The sequence below is a fragment of the Andrena cerasifolii genome, chromosome 10 (assembly GCF_050908995.1).
Source record: "Andrena cerasifolii isolate SP2316 chromosome 10, iyAndCera1_principal, whole genome shotgun sequence".
Taxonomy (NCBI): domain Eukaryota; kingdom Metazoa; phylum Arthropoda; class Insecta; order Hymenoptera; family Andrenidae; genus Andrena; species Andrena cerasifolii.
The window spans coordinates 7018911-7031464 of NC_135127.1; the positions used below are offsets into that span (position 1 = coordinate 7018911).

Genomic DNA, 12554 nt, shown 5'->3' on the forward strand with positions numbered 1-12554 from the left:
CAGTGCCGTCTACAATGATTAATTATATAACAAAAAATGTATTTCTATAGTTTAAGACATCCTTAATAAAATGCAAAAAGTCCCATTAAATTATATGTAGTAGTTTTCCTTTAATTAATTCCTAAATATCACCTATTTTTAGCCCCTTAAACTTTTCAACACAAATATCTAACACGTTTTCACAGCTTTGTCGACTGATGCATTAAAATGTACGTACCTATGTAATTCTATTTAAAAAATCCTCCATCCACAAAGAAATAACGCACACCAGACAATGCCTTCCCTGCAACCCTCCAACTTTCTTCTTAAACAATTTACAATACCACCAATAATTTATAAGATACTTAACTAACACCTCTCGACTACTAAATAATTCAACGAATATAATAACTCCTCGCCACAGATATCCTAATACCCTCCCCCCTTTTAAACTGTTCGCAAAACGAGTAAAACGCAGTTACGAACTATAAAGAGCGAATTAACGTTCAGTCTTGAACGCGTGATAAACGACTTCGCGCGAGATATCTAAATACCGCGAATCTTCCGAGGGGAAAAAAAAACGAGAAAAAGTAAGGCCTCGCCGCACACCCCCCAGGGTCGAAATTTACGTTCGATTCGCAACTGTCACGAACGAATATAAGAGTGTCGAGGAGGAGCTACGTCCGCGGGACCTCGGGCGTTATAACTTCGGCAGTTGTTACTTATAAATTACCATCGCGGCAGTTATAACTCATAGATGTGTACGACGCCTTTATAACTTATACCCCGGCCGTACAAGTTATAAACGCGGCGCATGTAATTTATATGTTACGACTGGCGATGTTATAAAGCGCACGGCGGAGCCAACAAACGGCATTATTTAATGCGAGATTAATTCGCGGCGGACAATCTCGCGACTCGTCTTCTTTCTCACCGTAATGATCCCCGCATCCATTCATCCGAGTCCCGCGTGTCGTTTTGTATCGGTTGCCATAGTTCGATGCTGCGCGCGGAGTATTTAAATAGTATGTAAGTGATCGGACGTCATACGACTTGTGCCCATGTGCAAAGGCCGTTCCTGAGTTTTGACCGCCCAGCTGTAAAAACAATATTGCCGCCCTTGTTAATTTAATATTCATTAATTAAGAATTTGATATGCAGTGTTTACTTTTATATCTATATATACATGATGTTAAACAGTTATCACGCAAGTGTTTCGATTATTATTATTAGTAAAAATTTTACATATAATAAACGGCTTGCAGCCGCCCAGGTGCGGAGGCACCCTCTGCGCCCCCGCCAGGAACGGCCCTGCCCATGTGTATTGTATAAACTCGGTGGAAAGGTGGTATAAGTGACCAAATCTTCAATTTGCGGAAGCTATGGGTAAAGTTAAGGGGGTCTGGGTTAGATTCTCGTCTAACAGCCCCAAAAGTAACTCATATTTAAGATTTTTTTTTTATAAAACTGTTGGTCATATTGGATTAAACTCTTTTGGGGTATAGAGGGGGAATCTTTAAACTTGCAGAAAATATATTTTTTTATGTCGATCCTTTCTGTTGTTTATTAATTATTGCGGAATGTTGCCCACCTCTTCGACGATGTAACTCCTGTTAGCGGGATGAGCAGCACCTATCACAGTCATCTGATTGCAAAAAAATAGGAGTTTCTTAAAGTTAGATAGCTTACGCTGCGATTAGTCCACTTTAAAAGAAATGAAAGAGTTATAGCGTTTGGAAGAAAAAGTAAGTTTTTTCCTTAAACAAATTTTTCATATTATTCTTTAAACCGACGAAAAAAGTATTATAAATAAAAACTAAAATTAAAAATTTAGGTCCAGTACCAGCGTGAATTATTTAACTCTAAGAAAATTTTCTTCTTTTTGCAATCAGATGAATTTGACAGGCGCTGCACCTAACGCCAACATCGTCAAAGAGGCTAAAACGATACCGCAATAATTAATAAATAATAAGAAGGATCGACATAAAAGAAATATTTTTTGCAAGCTTAAAGATGCCTCCTTACATCCCAAAAGAGTTTAATGCAATATTAACAATAGTTTTTAAAAAAAAAAATCATAACTTTCGGGAGCTGTTACACGAAAATCTGCCCTTAAACTGTAATTTAAAAATCTATGCTTCACTTACTATCCCAAAAATTTCTGTAATATACAGCTTAACATACCTACTTCCTCAAATAAAATAGCAATCTCTTTACCGAAAGAAATATTAAGTTTCATTAATTTCTAGCCTCCCTCCCACCTCCCCTCTTTCCTTCAAACTCCAAACTCGCAAAGCATTAAAACAGTAGCGGGAGATGTATTATTTAAAAGCTCTCGGAAGCAAGTGCAAGGATTACAAATTTCCGAAGGCCTGAATCGCGGAGAATTTTCGAAACCCGATGCTGGCCGATGCTGCAGAGATAAATGAATATTACTCATCGGTGTAAAAGCCCTTCAACGTGGCCAATTACTGTCATTACGGGCGTAATAGAAAGAAGCACGGCGACGTACGATCTCGAGGCGCCTGGAACGACGACTGAACAGCGGCGGGGAAGGTTTTTCACGGGCTATCTAACGAGATTTGCTTTTTCACGTGGCGAGACCGGTCACGGTGACGGTAAATTGACCGATAATGTTGCCTGGCACTGATTGCTGGATAGCAATGATGGATGCACGAGGGGCGCCCCTCGGCGCGCTCTGTCCTTTACCGTGTACGCCAAGGTCGCTAACCTTGCAGAGCCCTCGGGTACTCTTTGGCGCCACACTCTCCTCGTACTTTTAGCCTGGCTCCGCGTTGTTCGTGGCCGTTGTCCCTATCGCGGACAAAACGCCACGCCGAGCCTGCTCGGACGCGGCGATTCTTCTGGGGGCCACCATCCCTCCGGGACATCGGGGATTTATAGAGAGGAGAACCAGAGCTGCATACTTCTGTGGTAATCGATAGGAGCTTAGAGTAGAATTGCTTGAAATTATAAAAGCAATTCAGCCGAAGCCTTTTCCTATCAGTGAGCTCATTTTCCGAAGGGGGAAGCGGGAGGCAATGTCTAGAAAAAATTAGAAGATTAGAAACATTGTGATATTGAAATGTGTGGATAGAAGAGGCGAAGAATTCTATCGTAGAGTTAAGAAGTCGAAAAGCGGGGTAATCGAGAGATAGGAGAACTGAAAAATTTCTAAACTCAAGATTCCCCCTGTTTAAATATTTCGTTGGACGTGTAATGATTTAGCAGCTCGTGGCTTGAAAGCTGCATGTATGTTAAGTATCGAACAGCTAAGTATTTTTTTTTTCTCGCGATTTCTCCGCCACTGAAATTCCAGAAACGTGAATGAGAACCTTAGCAAAATAAATCGGTGTCAATCAACAGCCGGAAGGTGTATGTCTTCGGTCCTTGATCTCGTTCCCTTTTAACAGCCGCGAGTAAAATCCTCCTTCCCCCCCTCCCCCTTTTCTTTTTTACTTTGCTCTTCTTATTATCGCTAATATCACTGATCGCACATCGCTGTTCCACTGAAACCATCGCGGAATGCGAGCCGCTCCGATTTCAACCGCAGTTCGACCGGGCAAAAATTCTTAACATTACTAAAACCGGCCGATGAGGTTATCGAATCGTCCAGCTTTCGTATCGGCCTGTAATTACGAGACGCAATTACGTAAACCGCTTTTTTATCTCCGTTAATTAGCCACACACGCTTTCGAGGCTGGATTATAATCGTAGATTATGCCCCGTTTCTGCTCCGCCCGATCGAAACGATCGTTCCGATCGCGATCCACCTCTGTTAATTTCAAATTACGTCGTAAAACCTACATTCTTGTAATATACATGCGCTCTATGTACGCGCAATCTTTTGCGAGTAAAAAAGAAGCATCTTCCGAGATTAAAGTAAATGAACCAAGTTAAATGATTTGCAGATTGGAATGTGCCGCCATCTATCCGTGACTGAGTGCTTTGCGCGAGCATTCGTCGGATGATAAGACGAAGAAATTGCTAGTAACGAATAAAATTGGAGACAAGATAGAGGATAATCCTAATATAAACTATAAATTTCTATTAAAAAAGTATTCCATACCTCGTCTGCGACAATAGCACATATATTTTGTTTCTGTAAACTCTACGAACTCAAAACAATAAACATAGGGCGGTATTATCAGTCGTTGCTTAAGACTAAGGGCGGTATTCTTAGTCGCTACTTATTCTTAAGCAAATGCTTAAGCATGCGGCATCCTCTACTAACCTAGTAGCTAGTTAAGGATGCCTAAGCATTCGGCATCCTTTACTAGCTACTTCATAGGTTAGTATAATAAATAGCGACTGAGAATACCGCCCTAAGCGATCGTCTTAAGCATGCGGCATCCTCTACTAGTCTAGTAGATTAGTAAAGGATGCCGGATGCTTAAGACGATCTTAGTCTTGAGCAACGACTGATAATACCGCCCTTAATCTCACCCAACGAGCACAGGCTCCTACATCCTCTTCAAAATGTACGAAACATTCTTCGAAAGGGAATAAGGCGCACGAAAAAGTCCCTATATTCCGCAGGCTAGTAGTGCTCACCCTACATCTGGCGGCGATCGGCGCAAGCGGTCCCACCCACAAGATAAAACGACAGCAGTGAAGTCAGTGCGCGTCGTCGCGAGAGGTGCGCGCATGTTTATTTAAAGCTCGCTGGCGTGTCGGTACAATTGCGCGCGCAATGAATCAGGCACCAGTGTCGTGTATTCCAGCCGGGAAGATGTCAAAGGCGAAGAAGGTGCTGGACGAGGCCCGCGAGATCCAAAATCCCGAGCTGGATCTCGCGGACAAGGGGATCTCGACGTTCGAGGAGATGCCCGGATTGCGTGAGTCTACCGTGCCCTCGTGGGCCCAGTTTCCCCTCGCCAAATTAGGCAACTTGTCTTGACTGGTTTTTTGGAGCGGATGGAAATCCGAGGAGGCCATTTGTCACTTGCCCGCGAGGTGGGCGTGTCGGCGCATGCGCGCCAGATTACTTTAAACAACAACAATAACACGAAACACCGACCTGAAAAGTATTAAAATCAAAGCCCTCCCTTCGTAATGCGACGAATATTGGGATTAATATAAAAATTGACGTCATCAGTATTGGAAAAATATAATTTTGCTTTTTAATTTGTTGGAATGTACTCCGCTTAAATATGAAAATATTTAATGAAATAAATAGTGCTCTTTTCTTGCAGTTACCATGATCAACATCACGAGGCTGACTTTAAGTCACAACAAGATTCAAGGTAAATACCTGTAGCACGATGCAAGTTGGTTACCCAGAATGAATTACTATAGAAATGCCTTCTTTGTGCAGCTGTACCGCCGGGCTTTGCGAATTTGGTTAATCTGGAGATACTGAATCTGTTTAACAATCACATTACCGAGCTTCCCATCTCACTGTCACAGATGCCCAAGTTGCGGATTCTCAATGTAGGGTAAGCTCCCCTTTGCACTCGAAATTGTTATTTTTGCATGTTATTTGATACGTCCTTTCGATCCGTATAAATTTTCGGTGAAAAAAAAGGTTCCCCGGAGGAAAAGTTCGCATTATTACTCGTTTATAAGAAATACTTATGCAGCCGCTTGAACAAATTTACAGAATGAATAGGTTGGACGTGCTTCCCCGTGGGTTCGGTGCTTTTCCAGTGTTAGAAGTGTTAGATTTGACGTACAATAATCTGAGCGAGAAGAATCTGCCAGGAAACTTTTTCATGATGGGTCAGTAGAAAGTTGATATTTTAGAAGTATGTTTTAGAATAAGAAGTAAGCCGAAATGTTTGTCTTTGCAGAAACACTGAGAGCACTTTACTTGGCAGATAATGATTTCGAATACTTGCCGCCCGAGATTGGAAACCTGAAGAATTTACAAATTGTGGGTAGAGAAAACACTTTTACAATCAGTAAACTTATGCTTCACTTTCTAACTGTATTCCAGCTTGTGTTGAGAGAGAATGACTTAATCGAATTACCGAAGCAAATTGGAGACCTGGCACGGTTGAGGGAGTTGCATATACAAGGGAATCGGTTGACAGTGCTACCGCCAGAACTAGGTACGCTGAATACTGTGTCAATTATGCTGAATAAAGCTATTGTTAGTTTAGAAGATACTTAGGTGACGATTGTCTTACAGGGAATCTGGATTTAGTGAGTAACAAAGCAGTGTTTAGGATGGAGTTCAACCCATGGGTAACGCCGATCGGCGATCAATTGCAAGTGGGCATATCTCACGTAATGGATTACATTCGATCGGAAACATATAAATAGTGAGCGTTAAAGATTTTCCTTATATTTTTTAAGGTCTTCGCGCATTTCGGCGAAGCGAGGCGACGCGAATCAAAGAAATTAATAATTTATTAATTGTCGCTGCGTTTCGGTCATCAATTGTTTATAAACTTTGCTCTTCGTACCGCCGCGCTTCGACGTAATGCGCGACGGACTTTAAGCCTAGTTTACATTAGTCAAGTAAACGGTACAGTAGAGAGGACCAGCGGCCGTAGCCGTGATGGAAAACACCGGTTCTCGTTAGATCACCGAAGTTAAGCACCACGGGGCAGTGTACTGGGGAAAGATGGGGGAGACCAACTCTCTGAGCAACTGACCAAATACATGAACCGAGGTAAGCTCAGATAACTTCAGGTACGGAAAAATCGAGGTTACGCGAGCCTTTATGTGAGTGCGAAAAGAAGTTGCGAGGCGAGGCGTAGTGAGAGCCTACCTTTAACCGAGTCGAGTGGTAGAGCGGACAACATAGTAGCTCGTCCACTCGCCCTCCCCAACCGCAGTCGTAGGACAGTGACGCGGCTGAAACGCCATTTCTTCTACTGTCATACTAAACTAGCATCGTGTAAATACCTACACAAAAATCGAGAGCGAGTTGACTATTGAGCCGAGCACTGGGTTCAGTTCACTACTTGACTAATGTAAACTAGGCTTTATGGTGCGAATGCTCATTTGCCTCCCCACATCGACAAAATTCGTTCTGATTTATGGAAATGGCAATCTTCAGTTGCAATTCCTCAGTACTTGGATTTTGTCAATGTGGGGGCGATCATTCGTTCGATTATTCTAAAACGTATTGTTGAATGAAACTGCTATAGCATCATGAGAATGTTAATTTCTTTTCAGTGTATATAATCGACACCAAAACGCCAAAGGTCCACCACCGCCAATTGAGAACGACAAGAGTAAGAAAGTATCCCGCATGCGTTGAAAATGTAACAAAATGACGTAATTAACGCTCGAAAGATTATTCCGAAACTAACTCGTAACGTGACCTGTATTAATGCACTCACTGCCAGTAACCTCGTGCCGTAATTATACCTGCAATGAATATGGTGCCTTAGCTAATATACGACTAATACAGAAGTCTATTTTTAAAATGCATTTATAAGTAAGTTATGCATTACAACCGTGTAATATATTGTATTATCTGAATCTGTTAAATGTACTTCCAATATTTTTATGTCTGCGTAGCAAATAATTTGTGTAATAAATTATACTTTTGAATGGAGCAACGGTTACCGTTTACTCAGAAAGAGATTTTAATAAAAACACCCTTGATACCTTTCGAGTATGATATCGATTTTTATTGCAGCCATCTCTCATTTTAAGTTACCGTTAATTCTTTTATCTTTAATATAGCAGCACGTGTTACATTTTATTGTTTTAGCAGGTACTTGGTTGGAAATAATAATTAATAATGCTTAGGGAACAACGCTACTAATTTTCGTTTGTAAAATTTATGTTTCCTATTGCCATGCACTTTTAACGATTTTGATTTATTATGGGCACCTTTTAATAATTATTCAAGTGTGGACGTTGCGTGGATGAAGTTAAGTTACTAAATTGCATTGTGCGATTTAAAAAAAGTAAAAAATTAGTCGACGAGGATGGGATTCGAACCCACGCGTGCAGAGCACATTGGATTAGCAGTCCAACGCCTTAACCTCTCGGCCACCTCGTCGGTGTGTAGAATCTGGAAAACTGTCCTTGGAACAGGGGTGAACACCCTTAACGGCAAAAACAGAATTTTTCCAAATAACGGTACTAAAAACTTATAAAAAACCACGAAACTTGTAAAAAAATGCTTCGTTTTAAGCCCAAATAAATTCAAACTAACAGAACTCGTTTAGAAATTTAAGGAAAAATAATAATATTAATTGTTAATATTTTAACACGATATTCTACATGATCTAATAATTGTATATCGAATTTATCGCGTCGAGTAATTGAATGTATCTGTTTGATAAAATACACATTTGTATATTGTTTGAATAATGCCCATTATTTTATGTACTCGAACGTATATGTAATGTGAACGTTTAAATTGAACACATGTATTTATAAATTATTAAAAAAATAAATTATATATTCTTGTATCATCTACCTGAGTTTATTTAAACACGGCCCAGAAATCGAATCGTTTCAATTTGCAAAAATGCATTAGTATAAATAATTCATAATATAAATTACCTTTTTACAAATATAGATATAAATTATCTTTTTTAAAGAAATGCATAGTATAGTTTAAACGCCAGATCAGCGTAAAATCTTTCAATAAAATCCCTTTTCTTATTTTGCTGCTTATTATACCGTTTTTTACTATTTACTCGAACTCCTAATCGAATATTAAATAACCCTGGCCTTCACCATCTATAAAACTGCATCCCCATTGTTTAGTCTCTTTTTAAAATATGATACCAAATATAGAAATGCATTTGAGACACCAGTGTTATACATTTTATTATAATTGCGATTGTTCCCCAGCAACGAAAACAAAATTCCTCAACAGGATGTCTCGTTTATTCAGTTGCATTCGGCCGTTCATCCTGATAACGTGATTTTTTCATCTCATCCTCACTTCCATCGAATTTCTAAGGAATCGCCAAAATGGTAATCGGACTTCTGTCTTTTCTATACTCTTACAATTGCAAATCCAAGAAGACTTTAACTAAATACACATTTGCACGAATTTAATCAACGACCCCTTTTCAACCGTGATAGCAAGGCTATCAAAGAAATGTCCCCTTTGACCCTTATATGTTTGAAGTATTACTAGTGAATAATTATTTAAGCTGAATTAGGATTCGATTTAAACAAATTTTTATTTGATTAATTAGCGTGAAGTACTGTCAGTCCACATTGGCCAAGGTGGCGTCCAAATGGGCAACGCTTGTTGGGAATTGTATTGCTTAGAACATGGCATACAACCCGACGGCATGCTCCCACCCCAGAGCTGCGCTAACGACGAGGGTTTCCAGACTTTCTTCAGTGAAACGGGGGGTGGAAAATATGTTCCGCGAGCGGTATTTTTGGATCTCGAACCCACAGTCATAGGTAATATTTAATGATATTAAAATGCCATATCCGCGACAACTGAATTCCAGGCACCGCGTTTCTAAATTTATCAGTAGCTTTGTAATTCCTATTCGAGTTTGATATGCAGACCTAACATTTTCGTCATTCTAAATTACAATAATTGCTATAGCTATAACACACGCGTTTTATTATTTACCAATCAGTTAAACATTTCCGCCAGTGTAATTAATATTTAAACGACTTTAACACAATCTTCTAATACGGGGCAATTTTATATTCGAACGTCTAATCAACTGAGCTAAGAATATTTCTGTCTCCACCTAAACCACCCTTCAACATTCCCACCCCCACTCATCCCCTAATAAATCAACAAACACATTTTCTCAAACCTACCAAATATACTTTCCAATCACCCCCAACTTAACATCAATTCCTAACCGACTAACTCCACCCCCGCTGCAGACGAAGTGCGAACAGGGACCTACCACCAGCTCTTCCACCCCGAGCAGCTCATCTCCGGCAAGGAGGACGCCGCGAATAATTACGCCAGGGGCCACTACACGCTAGGAAAGGAGATAATCGACCTGGTGCTGGACAGGATTCGCAAGATCGCGGACATGTGCTGCGGTCTGCAAGGCTTCCTAATCTTCCACGCGTTCGGCGGCGGTACTGGTTCAGGGTTCACGAGTCTGCTGATGGAGCGTCTATCCATGGACTACGGGAAGAAGGCCAAGCTGGAATTCGCCATCTACCCCTCGCCACAAATATCCACAGCGGTAGTGGAGCCCTACAACGCGATCCTGACGACGCACACGACCCTCGAGCACTCGGACTGCGCGTTTCTCGTGGACAACGAGGCGATCTACGACATCTGCAGGAGGAACTTGGACATCGAGAGGCCGACTTACACGAACTTGAACCGGCTCATCGGTCAGATAGTCTCCTCGATTACTGCCTCGTTAAGGTTCGACGGAGCGCTGAACGTCGATCTGACGGAGTTCCAAACGAACCTTGTCCCATACCCGAGGATCCATTTCCCCTTGGCCACGTACGCGCCTATCGTCTCCATCGAGAAGGCATATCACGAGCAGCTGACGGTGATGGAGCTAACGTCGTCCTGCTTCGAGCCAGCTATGCAAATGGTCAAATGCAATCCACAGAAGGGGAAGTACATGGCATGCTGCTTGTTGTACAGGGGTGACGTCGTCCCCAAAGACGTGAACGCCTCCATCGCGACGATTAAGACGAAGAGGGCGATACAGTTCGTCGATTGGTGTCCCACTGGGTTCAAGGTACATTTTTTACACCAGAGATGGGCAAGATTGTTAGTTAAATAAAAATTTCCAATGGCGAATAAAAGTTAAAGAAATTATTCGTCACGTGTCGAACAAAGTTAACGTCAGAGTGGAATACATTTTTCATCGATGTCGAATAAAGTTAAAACTTTCGACGCTCAAGTTGAAACCCTCGACGAATAAATAAAAAACAATTTTATGCGTCGAGTGAATAAAATTAACTTTTATTCGATCCGTTATTTAAATAATTTCTTATTTAGTTAACGCCCAACTCAGCTTGATACACCTTCTCTGTTTTCTTTTCTTCGGAATTGACTTTTTTATTGCTTTTAGTCGCGTTTATGAAGTTCGACGAGTAACTTTGGCGAGGGGGGTGAATTATTTTGTTTGAAACAGGGTGCTCCGATTCTGCACCCCGAACATGTTTATTTAAGTATCTCAATTGCGCTGAGAATTTAGTTGCTTTGCTGGCAGATTATTTGAAATTAGTCTTTGGATAGTTTGGCCAGTTCTAAGAGGGTTAATTAACTCGAATGTTCTGGGAATCTGAAATTTCGCCAGCTTTTGAAGTAATTAAGTCACAGGGGCGACTCCATAATGATGTTAGTAATCGTCATTGGGTTAGCAGTGCGTATTTATAGATGAAACACTAATTTGATTCTCAGGTGGGTATCAATTACCAGCCACCAACAGTGGTGCCAGGCGGTGACCTGGCTAAAGTGCAACGAGCTATGGCGATGCTCGCAAACACGACTGCAATCGCGGAAGCGTGGACAAGGTTGAACAGGAAGTTCGACCTGATGTTCGGGAAACGCGCGTTTGTTCACTGGTACAGTTGCTAAACCGATCGCTACTGGATAAACGAACCTAAATTATTATTTCCTTCATTCTTCACAAATTTCAAAGAACCTTGCCCCGTAGAATACTGTGTTCCTTCTCGTCAAATTCAATTTCCTACAGAGGAGCAGCAGAAGTATTCTTTCTACATCGCAAATCGACGAATTTTTATTCAAAAGAAATTACTATTGCGGAATAAGGTAAATAGAAAGAAATTGTTGCATAGGTACGTCCAAGAAAGCATGGACCAAAGTGAATTCAACGAGGCCAGAGAAGATTTGGCAGCCTTAGAAAAGGACTACGAGGAAGTCGGCATGGACTCGACAGACGCTGGCGAGGGTGAAGATGAAAATTAAAGACGCAAACTTTTTCTCTGACGTTTTGTCACTGGATCGACTCAGGAGGACGGGCGAATCATCCATTTTGTACAAATTTACACATTGTTTTCGTTAATTTTGTTTGTACTTGTCCTGTACATTGTTTTAGTGATTATTTATTTTGTAATGTATAGCCCTGGGCATTTTTTAATTGTGAGAATAAAACTTTTTCTTTGTATTTAAATTGCACGGAGTGTAGATTCTTACGTGGACGAACCACGGGTTTGCTAACAGCACACGAGGGTGCTTGGATGATTACTTATCCGAGCATCAATCGTGCCCAAGACAGTTTAACTTCGGTACTGAAGGAACCGGTGCTTTCTGTTTTGGTATAAAGCCGTTGGCGCACCGTAAATATGCAATCTTTTATTCGGAATACGAAACTAAATAGGAGGATTTCAAGATAAGAGATTTAGACAGTTTGTAAAGTATCTGTTGAAGATCTTTATTCATTTAAAGTATTTGTTTGTACTTAAGAATCTTCAATAAATACTTTACAAACTGTTTAAATTTCTTATTGTAATATCCTCTCGCGAATGGTAAAAATTGTTTAAAGAGACGATATTTTCGACAATTAAGGGGATTTTTTAGAACAAAGGCAATTCTACGCAATTTACTAGTAATTTAAATTATAGGATAATTGTCACCCCGTGATAATATTATTATAACCACTTAACTATAATGGGACGGGCTTGATGGATTAATTAGCTTCGATTCACAAATCCTAAATGATTCGAGCTACGTG

The 12554-nt window shown here is 40.7% G+C and overlaps 2 protein-coding genes and 1 non-coding gene across 4 annotated transcripts in view; 2 read left to right on the forward strand and 1 right to left on the reverse strand.

Annotated features, from left to right (window-relative positions):
• The window catches only part of Ics (ras suppressor protein 1), a 139857-nt gene extending 132365 nt beyond the window's left edge, over positions 1-7492 (forward strand). Inside the window, exons 1-8 of one of the 2 annotated variants that reach the window (XM_076821253.1) lie at positions 4567-4817; positions 5175-5225; positions 5297-5417; positions 5582-5700; positions 5772-5854; positions 5918-6032; positions 6113-6245; positions 7108-7492. In XM_076821253.1, the coding sequence (XP_076677368.1) occupies positions 4673-4817; positions 5175-5225; positions 5297-5417; positions 5582-5700; positions 5772-5854; positions 5918-6032; positions 6113-6245; positions 7108-7192 (852 nt within the window). In that variant the 5' untranslated portion in view covers positions 4567-4672 and the 3' untranslated portion in view covers positions 7193-7492. Of the gene's footprint in view, positions 1-4566; positions 4818-5174; positions 5226-5296; positions 5418-5581; positions 5701-5771; positions 5855-5917; positions 6033-6112; positions 6246-7107 lie in introns of those variants that run through there. The other variant, XM_076821254.1, reaches the window with a different exon arrangement.
• A 371-nt stretch (positions 7493-7863) lies between these two features.
• Positions 7864-7945, reverse strand: Trnas-gcu (transfer RNA serine (anticodon GCU)). The gene has a single exon. It is a non-coding gene; the product is annotated as a tRNA-Ser (tRNA).
• Positions 7946-9104: 1159 nt separating this feature from the next.
• LOC143373745 (tubulin alpha-1 chain) lies at positions 9105-11884 on the forward strand. Its single transcript, XM_076821266.1, has 4 exons — positions 9105-9318; positions 9763-10592; positions 11261-11424; positions 11659-11884. The coding sequence occupies exons 1-4, from the start codon at positions 9144-9146 to the stop codon at positions 11786-11788; spliced, it is 1299 nt and encodes a 432-aa protein (XP_076677381.1). The 5' UTR covers positions 9105-9143; the 3' UTR covers positions 11789-11884.
• Positions 11885-12554: the final 670 nt, after the last annotated feature.

Coding starts and splice junctions, on each gene's coding strand:
- LOC143373745 (XM_076821266.1), top strand. CDS start 9,144: ATGGGCAACGCTTGTTGGGAATTGTATTGCTTAGAACATGGCATACAA. Junction 9,319..9,762: donor TCTCGAACCCACAGTCATAG/GTAATATTTAAT, acceptor CCCCCGCTGCAG/ACGAAGTGCGAACAGGGACC. Junction 10,593..11,260: donor GGTGTCCCACTGGGTTCAAG/GTACATTTTTTA, acceptor TTTGATTCTCAG/GTGGGTATCAATTACCAGCC.